Source organism: Ictidomys tridecemlineatus, chromosome 14 (genome assembly GCF_052094955.1).
Source record: "Ictidomys tridecemlineatus isolate mIctTri1 chromosome 14, mIctTri1.hap1, whole genome shotgun sequence".
NCBI lineage: Eukaryota > Metazoa > Chordata > Mammalia > Rodentia > Sciuridae > Ictidomys > Ictidomys tridecemlineatus.
The window spans coordinates 38,709,780-38,727,660 of NC_135490.1; the positions used below are offsets into that span (position 1 = coordinate 38,709,780).

The 17,881-nt window shown below is 38.4% G+C and overlaps 1 protein-coding gene across 7 annotated transcripts in view; it reads left to right on the plus strand.

The window, feature by feature from the left end:
- Mtus1 (microtubule associated scaffold protein 1) overlaps positions 1 to 17,881 on the plus strand; it is a 146,081-nt gene that overhangs the window by 97,064 nt on the left and 31,136 nt on the right. For 6 of the 7 annotated variants that reach the window (XM_078031078.1, XM_005334304.5, XM_040267863.2 and 3 more), the window contains one exon: positions 15,484 to 15,698. In XM_078031078.1, the coding sequence (XP_077887204.1) occupies positions 15,484 to 15,698 (215 nt within the window). Of the gene's footprint in view, positions 1 to 513; positions 959 to 15,483; positions 15,699 to 17,881 lie in introns of those variants that run through there. The other variant, XM_005334306.5, reaches the window with a different exon arrangement.

Below are 17,881 nucleotides of genomic sequence, written 5' to 3' on the forward strand. Positions count from 1 at the left end.
CAGCCCCACCTTGACACTTTACCAATGTAATAAGTGTATTTCCTATAGCACTGCATGTCTGGTTGACTGCTCCTCTGGTAAAGAAATTGCATTAGCCTTTTATTCATTTTTATTTAAGTCCTAAGCACATGAGAATTAAAGTTGAACCTAAACCTCCTTTCATCATTCTGTCATTAGCATAGTAGAATAGAAATTTTATTAAAGATTGAGAACATTTGCTGCTTGACGGTTTTTGCTTTTTTCTTTACCCAAGGCATCAGGTTCATAGGTAAAAATATGGGGCGGGGCGGGGGGGGGAATGCCCAGTGTTCTTAGTGTGAATATTCCTAATTTTAAAATGTTGCATCAGGACACAGATTAATCTTACTTTTTTCCTAATTTCTAAATAAACACGAGCCATATGAGGTAGTTAATTTCCCTCCATCTTCCGAGTAGTTACAGGACCTGTGACAGCATTGGCTGTTACATAAAGCTCCTAAGACCACCCACTTTCTCCTCCCCTTTCCCATCTGATGAGAACCACAGGCCACCCCAGGCACAGTGTGATGTAACTTAGCGGCTGCTGGCCTCTGAATTTGCTAAGAGGAGATCTTATTCAGAGGAAGAGCATTGTTTTGACAACATCTGGGAGTGAAAACGGAAGCCAGAAACCCTTGGATAGCGCTGGGGTTTTTTTTTTTTCCTTTTGTGAGTCTCTGGTGGAATGACATTAGCTATGTAGGCATGTTTTCTCTGCTGTGCCTCTTGGCCCCGAAGAGTACTGAATTTAAAAAGACAGCATGTGATAGTCCACGGAAGCAGCTTCTTCTGTGAAACCCTTCCACCTGCTCTGAAGACATGTTGTTGTCACCCAAATTCTCCTTATCCACCATCCACGTCCGGCTGACTGCCAAAGGATTGCTTCGAAATCTGCGACTCCCTTCAGGGTTCAGGAAGAGCACTGTTATTTTCCATACAGGTTAGTCTTGCCTGGATCTCTGCTGAGTGTTGCATGGGGGACATCTTGATTAACTTGCAGATGTTTATCAGAGATGTTTAAGAAGACAGATAATTAGGGAAATAGAGCTCTGTTTAATGAAGGAAGTCAGCTGAATTGGTGAAAATAAGCAGTTTTTTCTTGGTGTTGCACTTTGTTTGCAAGTGGATGTGTGTGCTCTGTTTGTGTTTAGGGGATGCAGAATCGTTGCCTTGGTGCTCCCGGCTCTTTTCTCTGCCACCAACCAAATTTGTAAAAACCAGTACCTATTAAATTACAACTGACTTCAGATGATTTTGGAAATGGAACACAAGTAAATCAAAAAGACCATTTCTCTTTTTATTAAAAAGGGAGATAAGAGGATTTCTGTAGTTCTTCATTTTTGTCATTTCTCGTTGAGATTGATAGGCTATTTTAATATCCTGAAAGATTTCTATGTTCCAGACAATTATGAAATGAAATATCCTGATATATGTGGGGAGCTAACAAGCAAACCCCCAATTTAGTTTTCCAATCTTGTTAAGTAAAAAGGGTTTGCAATCACAGAATACTGCCCCTGGTATTTATGTTCTCATCTGATATTTCCTTTTCTGTGCCCAAGATGGAAATAAACTCGGTGTGTATTTTAGGCATACGTGAACCTGCCGGCCCATTTGCAGGGGATTTGGTTGCCTGGTGCTGCTGCCTCTTGTGCCAGATGATGATTACAGCTGTGGGCAGTTAAGTTGCTCTGGGCTGTGAAGACCAGGGTGCTCGTCCCCTTGTTTGGGGCTGGTTGGTGTTGACTTTGATAGGGCATGTCCTCTTGTTTTTCACTTGGCTCTGTCCCTGGTGATTTTTTTCAGCTGACTGTTTTCCCAGAGGCATCTGCCTTCTCTGTGGGATGATTCTCATCTTTTCCAACACCTCTTCCTCAGGTTTCATAACTCCCCTTGCCCTGTCATTTGCCTTTGGCGGTCTTTCCCTCTGGGTCTGAGCTGAGGGCCGGAGGTAAATGAGGTGAGCTCCGAGGGACACGGTGGCCTTTCCTCTCCCAGCCGCAGTACCCCTCTCACTCCTTCAGCCTTAAACATAGAAAGGTGGGGGCTGGGAGTGTAGCTCAGCCTCAGGCCCTGGGATCAATCCCCAGCACCCCTCAAAAATAAAAATTGAAATGAATTTTTAAAAGTGGGGAAAATTAACAATAAATGGGCGCTCTATATTTGTAGTAATTTATCTAGAGTAGTGCCAAATAGCTTTTAATTGTAACAAGTTTAAAAGTACTGTAATCCGTATACCAGGTTGAAAAGAGAAACAGTCTCCAGAAGGCTCCTGAGTGGAGCTCTGTCCAACCCTGGCTCCTTGCCCTCTCCACGGAGCATCCCCCCTCATAGTTTCTTGGATATTCTTCTTCTCACTTTCTAATCATCTAATCTAATCTAATCATATAATCATATGCAAACTTATATATTGATGATATATAAAAATAGAGCTTTTATATCTTTTTTGTTATACAGAACTGGAAGCATAGTATGTAACTTCTGTACTTTTTTTTTTTTTTTCCTCTTCTCTCCCAGTGCTGGGGGTTAAACCCTGGGCCTCAGGTAGGCTAGGCAAGTACTGAGTCACACCCCAGCCTCCTATAGGATGTTTTTTAATATTAATAAATCTCAGAGTTTCATGTTAACACATTAAACGTGTTAATACATGCTCAGGTGCCTCATTGTTTGTGATAGTCCCGTAATAGCCATTGTTGGCCGAACATAATTTATTTAACCAGCTATTAGTTGACATTTTTAGGTGATTTGTGGTACTTCTGTGAAGCAAATAGCTTTCCAAGAAAACCTGAGCAAAAGAGAAAAGGCTTTAATTACCCAAGTTTAGTTACTATTGATTTTTAGATCTATTTTATTTTCCAAATTTCTGTAATAATATCTTTAAAAATGTATTTGCTTGCAGTTATGACTTTTAAAATGCATATATAGCAGTGATCTAGTTTGCCTTATTTTGCACCAGGAAGTCCAAGGCCCAGAAAAGTGAATTAACTTGCCCAAGGGTACACAGTATGTGGCAGAAATGGGTCTAAAACCTGGGAGCTCCGTTTAGAATTTCCGACTTTCAGGTTTTCTGACTTTGAATGTTGTTACAATTCTATTAGAACCAGGGAATGGTAGTGACATTAAAAAAAAATGATATAGAAAGAGTTGTGTGGAAGAAACATTTTAAAATTATGTAAAAAATGTATTTCTACTTAAACCCCAATAAGAGTCTTAAGAGCTTATCCATATTATGTCATTTTAAGGTTGGAGAAATCCTCCCAGATAGGAATATTGATACCATTGCATTTATTCTTAAATGGTCTGAAGGCAGTAACTTGTTTGTATTCTTAGTAAAGGAAGAGGTGTTAGTTGCCTTAGTAGCAGTGCTGTTGACCTGGATTCCAAGAGTCCTGGGTCAGAGCTTTGGTTCTACCAGTAGCTAAGTGAATGGCCTTGATCACCTAACCTCACAAGGCTGCAAAATAAAGGACTCGAATTAAGATGTTTCCAGGGTCCCCTTAGCTTCAAATTCTCTGCATTTCCTGCCTGTAGATTTTAAAACCCTGGTTATATCACCGCATCTGAAAATTAGTCTTTTCTAATTACCTCCTAAACTCAGCTAATATTCTTCATTCGTCTATTTAGTTCATGACACCATGTTTCTCCCCTCTCTGGTTGTCAAACTTTATTTATCCACAGCCAATTGATCACAAGAATCTAAGACTTCATCCTCTAAAATCTCTTATTTGTTTTTACCCACCGGCACTACCCTGGTTCTGGCATTTTAAGTATTTGAAATTGCTCCTCTTATTAATAAAAATAGGGGAAAATATTGATAATTTCATATCATCTTCTCTAATGTGGTCTGGGCTATCTGAAGTGTTTTATTTTTGTTCTGTGCCACCAATCCTCCCTCTGCTTGTACACTGTCTTTTCACATTGCAGGACTAAAATCAGTCTTTCGCATAAATATCTGTCAGACAACACTGTGTGCGAGGCACAAGACCAGGTGCTGAAAATACAGCCAGGACTAAGTCCCACGTGGCCCTACCTCCACCCCGCCCATGGTTTAACAGAAGGAGTCAGACCTGGCAGGTGGGGCAGTGTAGAGGTAGGGTGTGGACCAGGCTCACAGGCAGCTCTCAGTAGGTGGAGCTACCCTCATCAAGGACTTCATAAAGAAGCCATGTCTTTTAAGTTGCCCCCTCGGGAATTAGCTGAGAAATTAAAAGTATTCCAGATAGAGAAAATGGCTTGTGATGGCCTGGAGGTGAGGGAGGGGGTGCCTCTTTCAAGGAAGAAAAAAAAAAAAAAGGAATTGAATTCCTGAGTAGAAAATCTAGTGAGAAAAAGGGGATGGCTAGGACCGACACCCAGTCAGAACATGGGAGCTGGGCCCTTTGGTATACTGTTTTTGAGCAACACCATGGATGAAGTGTGTTGTTGGGTACAGGTTAAATAGGGGTGAGAAGAGAAATAGAGAATTTTTCAGGAGTCTCCTGTGATGTCAGGCATGGATGAAGATGTCTGGAGCAGGGAAGTGCAGAAGAGATTTCACTGACTACTCAGAGTGCTGGCATGATCTCTTGCTACAAGCATTAAGCTCAGTATATTTCAGAATTTTACCCAGCCTATTAGTTCCAATTTTATAATGAATCAGTATGGGGAAGAGAATTTTCTAAGTAGAAATAGTCATCACCACTTAGAATTCATTTTTTCTGTGAAGCTGGAAATACTTGTATTTTATCATGAGTAGTGTCATTGGAACCTCAGAGTTAATGTTCTTTGACTTAAGGGAAGTCAATTTACTGCAGTAAGAAGTAAAAAAATTCTTTTTGATGAGCTAGTGAGATTAAAAGTGATGGTAGGAGCAAAAAGGAGTGAAGGATGTGTATGTGTGTTGAAGGGCAGAAGTGTTATTAGAACAAAATATTTTCATGTACTTTAAAAGTAGTATTGAAGAGAAGCATTTTGACTGTGTATTAGTGAGGATCAGGCAGAATGTGAATAAATTTGTTTAATTAGGATGAACTTCATCCAATTATATTCTTATATTTGGTATTCACTATCAAACTGTCAAGTAGGACTGCTTTTAGGTGCAAAAAACAGCTTAACTAAGAAGTAGCTTATTTGTCTCACCTAAGAAAAAGGAATCATAATGTTCAGTAGATCAGTAATGTTAGGATCAACATCTCTACTTTTTCTCTCAGTCCTTTCCTCATGACTGTGGCCTCTTGATCTCACAATAGCTTCTTTGGACAGGAAGAAAAATATATAGGGATGGGAGTGATATCATGTCCCTTAAGCTTGCATCTCAGTGGTTAGCTCCCAGTCCCATGGCTGTCTACCTGCAAGGGAGGCTGGAAAACAGAATGTTTTGACTTTTCTAGTCTCTCCAGTACTTGATGGGTATTTTATGGTTTCTGCCCCAGGGATAGTAAAAGTTATTTCTCAGAAGCCATTATTAGCCACTTGAAAATGAGGGGCAAATATTATTTAACAAGTCAAATCTTGCAACAGGTCTGTTTAAAATTAATTTTTTGGTAATTACCTGTTTGTACTTATTTTAAGTAAAATTTGAAGCTGCTGTTTTCACAAATACTAATTAGAAAATTTGAAACATTTGACTTTGGTAACTTAAGTGAGTTTTTTTATTATAAAACAATACTTTGAGGAAAAAATGTTCTCAACTTTAGATGTGACTTATACAATTAATATTTTATTAATAGTGCATTTATGGTGGTTATTCTGTCCATGCACTATTAAGGTGGTAGTGACTAAATTTCAACTCTGTTTCTCTCACTACAAAATGAAGACATCAGTGAAGCTACATAGCTTCGTTGTATGTATTGCAATTAAAAAAATTTTTTTAGTTGTATGTGGACTCAATGCTTTTGTTTTTATGTGGTACTAGGATTGAACCCAATGCCTTACACTTTTGAGGTAAGTGCTCTACCACTGAGCTACAACTCCAGCCTCTGTATTGCAATTTGTAAAGAGATAAGATTTAATAATTTGTAGAACCCAAGTTCAAGAGTAACAGATAAAAGATGTAACCTTCCACCACCTCTTTGTTATCTTGCTGTGAATCCAGATTCTTCTTTTTGGATTCCTTGGAAGCAGACTTGACAGTTTTCCTGGTCTCTTGACATACATAAGTGTAAGGGCAGTTTAGTAAGATATGTTGTTATAAATGGCATTATACTACAAACATTGCCATGGATTGACAGACGCCCCTGTAGCTATAGCTTTGCTATGATGTGAGGGTCTGCCTTTCCTAGTTACAGCATTCTAATTTAAAAAGCAGTTAAGTGTTAAATGACTTTTCATTATAAATAATATTTTGGTAAGTTTTTAAAGTTCAAGGTTGAAGCTGGGCATGGTGATGCACTCCTATAATCTTAGTGACTCAGGAGGCTAAGGGAGGAGGATTGCAAGTTCAAGGCCAGTCTCAGCAATTTAGCAATACCCTAAGCAACTTAGTGGAACCCTTTAAAAAAAAATTAAAAGGGCCTGGGGATGTTGCTCAGTGGTAAAATACCCATGGGTTCAGTCCCCAGTACTGAGTGGGGTAGGAGGAAGGTTGAAAGAGAGATAGCCAATACATCTTAATCTGACAGGTTTTAGATGGCTAAAAAATGTTTTACTCCACTGAGTTGTGTTTTAATGTATCTACATGCACACAAAAATGGAAATTAAACTATAAATTAAGGTTTGGATTTGGATTCAAGAGTATAGCAGTGTTTTTCATCAGGTAACAATAGAAGAATATGGTAAACTATACATAGGAAATGCTAATTTAATTAGAACAATTGAAATATTTCAGTAGGTTGAGTTTTCATTAATAGAGAATCATACTGTATATAGAATAATATGTATTATACTTTTTGTTATCTCTAACACATATTTTGAAGCAATGGATATGATTTTAAATGTATTTAATGTTGAGTATTATCTTTCTGTATTTGTCTTAGGCAATACTTTGGGTTATTTTAGCACATTAGGATCCCTATAAACTGAGCAATTATATAACTTTGGGGAAAATCAAGACTAATAGAGCTTTCTTGTGGGTGCAAGGTTTGCCTTTTTCCTATTGCTCACTAGTGACTGAGATCTAAGCACTGGTTAGTATTTTGAAAATGTTGTGTTTTTTTTTATTGTTTCTGTATGATAGCTATTTCTAATGTTGAATGTTTTAATTGGCTATTTTAATTTTGGTTCCTAAGATAGTCTATTGTCTTTAATACACAATAATGAGGTTGTGTATTTTTTTCCCCCCTTTTAACCCACTTTGGAGTATTTGCCCCCCCTACCCACTCAGGTTATATATCTGCATGTGTCTTGATTCAACCATGCTGCTTTTCGGGGGAGGTTCTGTTAGAAAAAAACATGATTGCAACATGTCTGGGAACATGGGGGTACCATATGTGTCTGTGGAGTTCTGACCCACGGGTTCTGGCCTTGTTGGCACTGTGGTGACACCACCTGAACTGGCTAGCTCAGATGTGAAATTCAGGAGAGATAATACTTGAAATCATAAAATAAAAAGGGCCCTGGAGGCAGTAATTGTAAGGAGAAAGGTTTTGAAGACTTCCCTTCTTGCTTTGGGACCAGTTCCTATTGGTGATAGTATTGTTTCTGGTACTGTGTTCATCCATGTGTTAAATTTAAAAGGATCCTTTTTTGATGCATGTTGTTGAAATTTTTTTAAATATTTAATTGTTTTTAGTTGTAGCTGGACACAATACCTTTATTTTATTTATTTATTATTACATGGTGCTGAGGATCGAACCCAGGGTCCCACACATTGCTAGGCAAGAGCTTTACCGCTGAGCCACAACCACAGCCCTGTTGTTGAAATTAAGGAAAAAAAATGCTTGGTTTAGCCGGGTACAGTGGCGCATGTCTGTAATCCCAGTGGCTCAGGAGGCTGAGGCAGGAGGATCTCGAATTCAAAGCTGGCTAAGCAATTTAGCAAGGACCTATGCAACTTATTGAGATCCTGTCTCTAAGATATGAAAAAAGGTTGGAGATGTGGCTCAGTGGTTAAGTGCCTCTGAGTTCAATCCCTGGCCCCCAAAATAAGTAAATAAATAAACAAATAATATGAAAAATGCTTGGAAAAAGCAGGCTTTATAATACTAAGCATGTTTTTAGGGATCTAATAAAATTGGTGAGCTCAAATGATCATTGAAACAAAGAACATAGATGTAAAAGGCGGCTACTGTTGAATATTTTAGGGTGAGAAACCACAATTTGTATGATAATAAAGGGAAAAGCTAGGATGGGTAGCTATGAAATAGCAGTGTGTTGAACCAACATATTCTTCTCTTTAACTTACACTTTTTCTGAGAAAAGACCTATTCAGTTTAATATACAATGTGAATAAACGTAACTCAATTATATGTTTCCTGATTTAAATTAAAATGCATGTTCTTAATGAAATTGTTACATTATTGGAATGAAAATACTTTTGTCTTTGGAATATTTAATGTTAATACAAAATTCTAGGCCTGGGGATACAGCTCAGTTGGTGGAGTGCTTGCCTCACATGCACAAGGCCCTGGGTTCAATCCCCAGTGCCACAAAAAATATATAAAATTCTAACTTGCACATATTTCTTGTTGTTTTCTGCCTTACTGGTAAACATACCATTTAAACGTACCTTTTCAGATGGAAACAAATCCAAAAAGTCGACACAGTAAGATGGACTTTAAGCTATTTAGAAAGCCATCTGATGGAGGGCGGCAGTGCCTTCTTCCAGGACTTCTGAAGGGAGTGAATTTGTATTCTTCTTTGGATATTGCTAGTCTATTTTAGGTACGCAAGAACATGAGAGTCCAGCTTTCTTCCTGCCAAGCTACATAGAAAATATTTAAGATCAACTTTGGACTATTTGGGTTTCTTCCAAGAGAAATTTTACAAGCAAAATTAACCCAAAACAGTAATTTTTATGTGAACTTGCCTTCTATTTTCTAATCTGCTTTTAACACAAAAACAACAACAACAAAAAAGCAAAACTGTTAACACCTATAATATAAGCCCATGGCAACAAATCCTACCAATATAGTAAAGTAAAAATGTAAATGATGATCTGGGGGTGTAGCTCAGTGATAGGGTGCTTGCCTAGCATGCCCTAGATTCAATCCCCAAGACAGAAAAAAACAAACAAACACAACAACAACAACAACAAAAAAAAAAAAACCAACAACTAAGGATTCCTAAAGTCCCCTTTCTCCAAAGAATTTCTTGATTGGGTAATTTAAAAACTCTAAACACTAGTACTTTCCTGAACCTGTGTTGGTCCGTATTAAGCAAATACCACACCTACCTACAAATAGAAAAATGTTACATGTGTCTCCCAAATTATGATTACTAACTTTTCAGAGCAAACAGATAATGAAAAGAACACTAGAAAGTTTCATATAAATTTAAGCTAGTGTTTATAACACAAATAATAATAATAAAAATTTTGATAATGTTATACAAGTTACCATGGGTTCATTGTTAAATTGCTACAACCTGAAAGTGAGTCTTCATACTTGTGGGTTAGAGGCCATCTACAAGACAATGGGAAATAAGGAGCCAATTGCACCTTGGAAAAATTATATGACTGCTGATTAAATTTAGAAAGCAGGTAAGATTAAAATAGACTGTTTTTAGAGACTCAAGAGCAGAGCATAGAGAATGTCCTAACACCTTCTTCAACACATCCCACCCCAAACTCTTTCCCCTCTCTGCCCTCGCCCTCATTCCTCTTGCTAATCTCCTCCTGATGTTATTTCCTAGCTGGAAACCTGTGACTCACCCTGGATGCCTCTTGATCCAGCTGGCCACCGCAGTCCTCCTCTTCTCCCTCAGGAGCAAATTCCTCTTTTCCTGCCTGCTCTCAGTACCAGGGCCCTGGAATTTCTCTTCTGGCCCTCCCTCCCAGTCTCTCTGCTTCTGGTCTTGCTCCCTCAGATCTTCCTTTCCATGCCTCCAGGACCCCGCTCAGCATTCTCTGTTTCCCACAAGATAAAACCTTGTGTGGTGCAAATGCTGTCTTCCCTATTTATTTCCAGCAGTTTCATTGTACTTTAATTTTGGGATTGCTGCCTGTGTCATGATACCAGGGCATCCCCTGTGCCTTTGTGTTTGCTGGCTTTACCTGCCTGGAATGCCCTTACCCTGATTGTCCTCTGCCTGCCTGTCTATCTGCCAAATGTCCATAAAGGACTATGCCCCTGGGAACTCTGCCCCAGATCTACGCATTTCCCTGCTAGTGTTCCCACCACACTGTATAGATTAGTACCTAATTAGCAAATCATGTTGCCACTATTGGCATATTTCTGTCTCTGCTAAACAGAGAGCAAGGACCAGTTTGGCTCATATTATCCTTAACTTCATGTAAATCCCATAGACACTTACAGAAAGAGCAGTAGATATTTGGGTGACCATTTCATAGTTTGATGCTCCCTTTTATTAGAAAATATTTTCCAGTAATTCTCACTTTAATGCTTCGTTCTCATGAAGAATCCTGTGATAAACACCCATCATCAAATGCTAAGGAAACACTGATTGAAAGAAATTGTGTGTGGGTATCTCTATTGGGGCTTTTAGACACATAGGTTCAGATTAAGGCAGAAAGGAGTGAATTGGCTGTCTGTTCAGGCTGGTAGAGATTCATGACCTACATTTTATTAGACAACACTAGTTTTCAATGCAATATGTAGTGAAAGCACATATTACCCAGTGCCTGTCACCTTTGTACAAGGAGGTTGATGTTTGAAAGTTGAAGAGGATGACACTAGGAAAAATCTGTGTCAACAGGGTCCCAGGTATTGACCTGCTTCAGACGCAGCATTGCCCTCCCCCCCCCCACACACACACACCACCACTATGATGCCTCCTGGACCCTGAGGCACCAGAGCAGGTTCACCAGCACCTTATCAATGCTATCAAGGTAGATTTTGGTAAATAGTTGGTGAGTAAGTGAGTGGCTCACTAAGTACAGAAACTAGTTAACATTATTGAATCCTGCGTTTAGTGTTATGTTTCGTGGAACCCAAGGCAAATTCTCTTAGTAGTCATGAGTTCGACTTGATTTTAATAACTTGGAAAACCAGCAGATTCAGTAAAAGTACGGCTTGTTTAGGATGGGTGTGTCCTCCTCTGTGACCGACCTGACTCTCTCAAAAAGTATCTGAAAAATGGGCCTGTTCCTCTTTGCCCAAGTACTTTCCTAAAGACAATAAACCAGTTCACTGGGTTAGTTTTACAGTTGTTAAATTAAGGTTTCTGAGCAGAAAGAACAAAGATGGCAAAGAGTGTTATTATTCAGCTGTTTCAGTTGAGCAAATGACTTTGATCCAAGTGTTTTTGTGATGGAGGTTTCAGTTTTCATTAGAATGAATCCCATGTAAAGTTGAATCAGTTGTCTTGTTGAGAAATCTGAATTGATGTAGAAGTTAACATTTAATTTTAAGGTTTCTCATTAAATTGATTCTTTGAAATTGGAACACAATATATATAGTAAACAAAATAGTTCATTTTTTATAAAACAGTTGCATTATCCAAATAGTAACATCCCAATAAATATGTAAGGGCATGTAAGCATAGAAGGGCAAAGTTTGGCTCATATTATCCTTAACTTCATGTAAATAACAGATCCCACAGTATTTAAGGGAAACCCGTGGCTTTTCAGTATTATGAAGAATCCTATTTATGTGAGCCTTTAGAGCTTTGAGCATCATCGGAGATTTCTGCATCATCTCTGATCTTCAGTTGAACCCGGAGTGAGGAGAGGGAAGGCTATGCAAACTGGGTCATCAGCTGCCCCGTGGTACAGTTTTGTCCTTAGGGAGCACAGTATGTGGAGCGGAAGATTGAGGTCACAGCATACTTTTCCAGCTCCAGGTAGAGGGCACTGTGGACAAATGAAGACATGTTCTCTTAGAATAATATGTCAGTGTGTTCTTTCTTCCTTAATTATAAATCTAGTCCAAGTCCCTAATAAAACCCATATTATTTAGATTCCTGTCTGCTCCCCAAGAAGGATTCTGAACAGATTATATCTTCTTGGTGGCCAAGTGTTAAATACAAAGTGCTCAAAATTCATTTAACCATTTTTTAAAAATAATGTTTACATTTTGATTTTATATTTAACTTTTGAGTAGGTAATACATTTACCCTATGGTTTAAAAGTGTAAAAAAAATATATAAAGCTTTAGGACATCTTTTACCTCTCTGGTTCCTGTTCCCTAATCTCAAAAGTTAAACATTTTTAGTATGTATTCTATCATATTTTTGTCATAAATTTATAAGCAAAAAAGCAAGAATCTTAGTATTTTCTCAAAAACTGTTAATATTAAAAAGTTCCTTCAGATTTTGTAAATAATTGTCATCTGGCAGTTTTAAAACTGATATTGTGTTAAATGATAATAGTTGACAGAGAAATTGTAGAAAGAGAATCAGATGTTATTAAGAACTCAAGAAATGATAAAGCAATTATCAAAAATAAAGGAATTTAAGCCTGGAGTGGTGGCGCCTGCCTGTAATCCCAGTGACTGCGGAGGCTGAGGCGGGAGGATTGCGAGTTCAAAGCAGCCTCAGCAAAAGTGAGGCGCTGAGCAACTCGGTGAGACCTTGTCTCTAAATAAAATAAAAAATAGGGCCGGGAATGTGGCTCAGTGATCGAGTGCCCCCGAGTTCAATCCCTGGTACAAAAAAAAAAAAAAAAAAGAGTTTTTGAGTGAGTATTGGTGGGACGCAGAACAATGATATCAGGAGAATGAACTTGTATCTAACCTAAATATACTAAAACAATATTTTGTTAATTTTTGTTTATATGATGTTATGTCTATACCTAATCCACTTTCCAAAGCATGTGGGAACAGCTGAGACTTGCTTAAGAGGCCTGGAGGATTCTGACTGAAACAGTCCCACAGAGGCTGTCTACACCTAGGGAAGTTCTTCTATATTCATGAGCCTTCCCTTCCCTACCTAGGTTACTGGAAGGATAAAAAGAGAGGGAAGCCAGGGTCATAGCACACCCCTGTCGTCCTGGCTACTTGGGAAGCTGAGGTAGGAGAATCACTTGAGTCCAGCCTGGAAAACGTAGTAAGGCCTCCATTTCAAAAAAGAAAGGGAAAGTGAGAATACTGAACTGTAAAACACAATTATTATATTTTATCGGGCAAATACAATTTCTTAGAACATTTAGGAAATAACATAAAATAAAGAAACACTATTCTTAGATATTTTGACAGGTTGTTAAATATTTGGATTATGTTTAATTTATATAATAAGTGACTAATTTGTTCTTCTGGACTATAATATGACACTATCAGTTGGATATATTCTCCATCTGCTAGGAAGGTGGATATTATTAATAAGCAACTTAATAACTATTATCAGCAGTGAGGCACAATGGCACATACCAATCCCAAGTGTTATGCTCAAATACGGGACCCCCAAAGACCACCAGAGACCCAAGATCGATATGAGCAGCAAAGAGGTGTTTATTGCGAGCTAGCTCGGTCCTCCGCGCACACAGCCCAGAGTTTGCAGCAGTTTTATACATTCTTTGGAGAGGGCAGGGACTTCACATACATCATAGCCTCTTTTAGCAAATCATCACACATCGAGGGAAAATCAAATAACAACTCTAAAACATGATTAGCACATTCACTGGCGGAAACAAGTTGGGTAGGGGTGATTGGTCAGTACAAAAGGGGTATTCGTTTGAACTGATTGGTTTAAGCCAAGAGGGGTATATGTGCTGAACTACATGGTTTCCCAACATGTTATCAACCACCATAAACTACTGGGAGGGTCATCTGGCATCCCAGGTATTTCCCTGTCTCATGCTGATTGGTGGCTGCTAGGGGGCTGCTATGGATCCCCACCTAGCCTGACTGAGTCAGGGACACCTGGCTATTTGTAGATAAACAACTTAGCTGGGTGGGAATGTGCCTAGGAGTGCTCTGTGGGTTTTTCCAAGGACAAAGGCCATGTCCCTTCTTTGGACAGGCTTTGCTCTGAGATAGAGGCTGGTTTTTCACAAGGACTTGGGAGGCTGAGGCAGGAGGATTGCAAACTTGAGACCAGCCTCAGTAATTTAGCTAGATCCTGTGTCAAAATAAAAAAGGGTGGGGATATAATGCTCCATAATAATGCACCCTGGGTTATATCCCCAGTGTTTAAAAAAAAAGCCTATTACCAATAAAGAATTGTGGATAGTTTCCCCTTCTCTTCAAGTATTAATAAAACACAATGGATATTTTAGTATTTTAGAACTAAGGATTATTAAGTATTGATACAAATGTGAGTTGTTTAACCATGTACAGAAACCACAGAAAATAAGAGCCTTTTTTCTGATTTATACTTGAAAAGTATATTGAGTGTATTTTGCCATTGGTTCTTGGAACATGAATACCAAGGTTGTGCTTTGTTTATTTTCCTTCAAACAATCACTGTAGTGATTTGCTTCTCCCTGAAAAATTAGAGAAAATAATCACTGGCTGCTTGAAGTTGTCTTCAATTTGTTGACCACAAAATGCAGATGCCACGGAATGTCTGTCTGGCTAAGGAAACGTTTGTTTGTTTGGGTCTTTTTTCTTCAGATTTAGGTTTGTTTTGATCATTTGGCCTGTTTGTTTCAAGAAGCTAAGCTGCTTGCTTCCTGTTTTTCCAATTCTGTTAGATTATTTAAAGTGACTGGGACATTTGGAATGGTTCCAAACTGAACAGTTTTTCATTTAAAATAGAGTCATTCCCCAGGGCAGGATGGCATAGGAAGTGAAGAATCACTTAGTGTGACATCTTGGGTGGATTGGTAGTGTTAGCAAGTGCTTTAAAAAAAAAAAAATACCTCACCCCCCCTATTGCTGCTTGCTGGGGGAGGGGAGAATGAAGCTCGCCTTTTGTAGAAAACGGAATAGTATGGTCAAGCACATATCTCTTCTTAACAGTGGACTTAAAGGGGCAAAATGTGAGTAGATTTTCAATTAAGTGCTGACTTATTAGAGACTCAGAAATGGCACATCTGCGGTATAAATCTTTGAAATGACCGGGCCATCAGCACGGCAAGGGTGAGGCATTTGTACAAAATGTACAAGAGAAGGGAAAGATCTTTAAAGTCCAGTCATTTGTGTTTTGCTTTCAGCCTATGTAATCAGAATAGTAGTCATCATCAGGTTTCTCTACCAATTTAACTGCAAAATTGAAAGCTATCAAGCCAACATTATTTTCGAACCAAATTTCTTGTTTCTTGGTTGCTAGATCCAAACTAATCTTTAAAAGTCAGCAACTGTAGCCTTAGTCTGCATTTACAAATTCTAAACATCCGGATCTTTGATCAACCCCATTCTCATCCATATGCGTTCCTTGTGTAAACATCACATAAATGCATTTTTGTGGCTTATCGAGTTGTTTTTGAACCCATGTGTTGGTGATTAGAAAAGTTAACCTCACACATCCTTGTGCCTGTATCAATTCCTTTCACAGTTGAAAAGGGCAGACAAAAGAATCCCCGAAGTTCATGCATCCAGACACAGACATCTCCAGATGTACTGTCCTCGGAAAAAACACTGGAATTGGCTCGATATAAAACAAAATGTGAAAATCAGAGTGGATTTATCCTGCAGCTCAAGCAGCTTCTTTCCTGTGGTAACGTCAAGTTTGAAGCCTTGACGGTTGTGATCCAGCACCTCCTGTCCGAGGTAAGGAAGGGTGGCCTCCACTCTGGGTCATCTTGCTCCCTGAGGCAGGGGTGGGGCAAAATGGGGGAAGATTGGGGGCACATGCCCTTGTGAATATGCCTGAGTTAATGAGCGGAACTATCCAGTATAATTCCTCCAATTCTGCTTTTTAATTGATACCCTAGTTCCTCTCCTGAAATTTAGAATGGAAACATTTTCTTAGTATGTCCTTTTCTCCCCAGTCTCTGGATTAGGATGACAATATTCAAAAAAGATAATTGCCTGTGGTACTCTTAGTGCACCTATAACAGCATTAAGCGCCCCCTCCCCGTTCATTTTTTTTTTGTCTAATTATATGCAGCTTTCCAATATCACACTTAATTTAATGCTTTCAAAAATGAGGTTGATTATGTTTATGGGTCAGGTAACTCTTTTTGAGATAACTCCCAGAATCACATCTGGAGACTCTTCAAAGTTTCCATCCATTCCTAAAATAATCTGTGGTATGTCAGAAGCAAAGCAGATTTTCTTTGTTTACTTACTCTTCCCTGATATTCTTACAGGGATGTTAATTCAGGAACTGGTTAAAATTTATAGAGAAACCAAGTTTAAGTGAACATTTGTTAAGTGAACATTGCAGACATAGTTCTTCAGATATGTTTTAATCACAGTTTTAAAGGTGGATACCTTCCTTTCTCAAAAGAAGAAAACTGTTCAATTTCGTTCTGTAAGTCAGTTCAACGCAGTAAACCCATAGTGATCTTAATACAGAGGCCACTGTGATGCGGATGCCCACCTAGGGAGGGGACACAGAGGTGAATAAGACTTGGCCTGTGCCTTTGAAGAGCTACGAGACTAGATAACAGTTTAGACCAATATTTGATGAATATTTTGCAATTTTGTCTTTTATATAAATATGGATATTGGTTTTATTCAAATATAATGTCCATATCAATATTAATTAAAACTATACAGATAAAGCTACTAAACATTACATATATATTTTATGTGTATATATGTGTGTGGGTGGGTGTGTGTTTTGCCTGAGATGCAGCCCAGGGCCTTGCACATGCTGAGCAGGCATTTTACCACTGAGCTGCATTCTCATCCTCGTGCGTGCGTATGTGTGTGTGTGTACACATACGTGTGTATCTTTTGCCCCCCTGAGGGGGAGGTAAAGACATTTACCTAGTTTTTTACTTATGGTAGTATATGTGTTTTTGGTACTCTTTAATATGTAAGAAAGGAATTCAAGAATTAGTTTGTGTAACCAAGTAGGATAAATTAGGAACCACAGAGGGAACGTTTAGTTTTTCTATTCAGAGATAAACCGGTGATTTAGTTTTACTGCATCCAGCTTAACAGCACCATCTTCAACTCTTCTCTCCTTTATCTCCTACGTAAGTCAGTCAGGAGGTCTTGTGAGCTCTCAACTCAGGGTTTGTTCCCTTCATCCCATCTTTGCCATTGCTACCAATTGTCCTCCTTGTTCAGCCCCCAAACAACTAACTGTCCGCTTGGTTCTGATAGCAACTTCATAACCAGCCTTTATGCTTGTAAGCTTTCTCCCCTATAATCTCTCCCCAACACTACTCACAACTTCATTGTTCCAAAGCTTTCCATTCTGCTGATTAAATCCCCGGTGTATCTCCATTGTCTACAACTGATCTGGCCAATAGGATAGCCTCTAGGAAGCCATTGAGCATTTGTAATGTAATCAATCTGAGTTGAGATGTGTGGTGAATACATATGGATTTTTAAAACTTTGAATGAAGTGAAAGGACCTAAAATGCCTCATTATTAATTTTTATAGTGACTGTCAAAATGGTATTGATAAATATATATTCAGATTGAGTAAAATATTATCTGTTTAAATTTTTTAAAGATGTGGCTTCTAGAAAATTTTAAATTACATAGACATCATATTTGTTTTGGAAAACTGGTTTACAAGTTGGAATGTAAGGTTCTCTATAATTTATTACCAGCTGCCATATATATATATATATTAAATATATATATATATTTAATATGTATATTAAATATATATACTTATATATATTTACTTATTTTAGTTATGATGGACACAATATCTTTATTTTTATTTATTTATTTGTTTTTATGTGGTGCTGAGGATGGAACCCAGGGCCTCACATGTGCGAGGCAAGGGCTTTACCGCTGAGCTACAACCCCAGCCCACCAGCTGC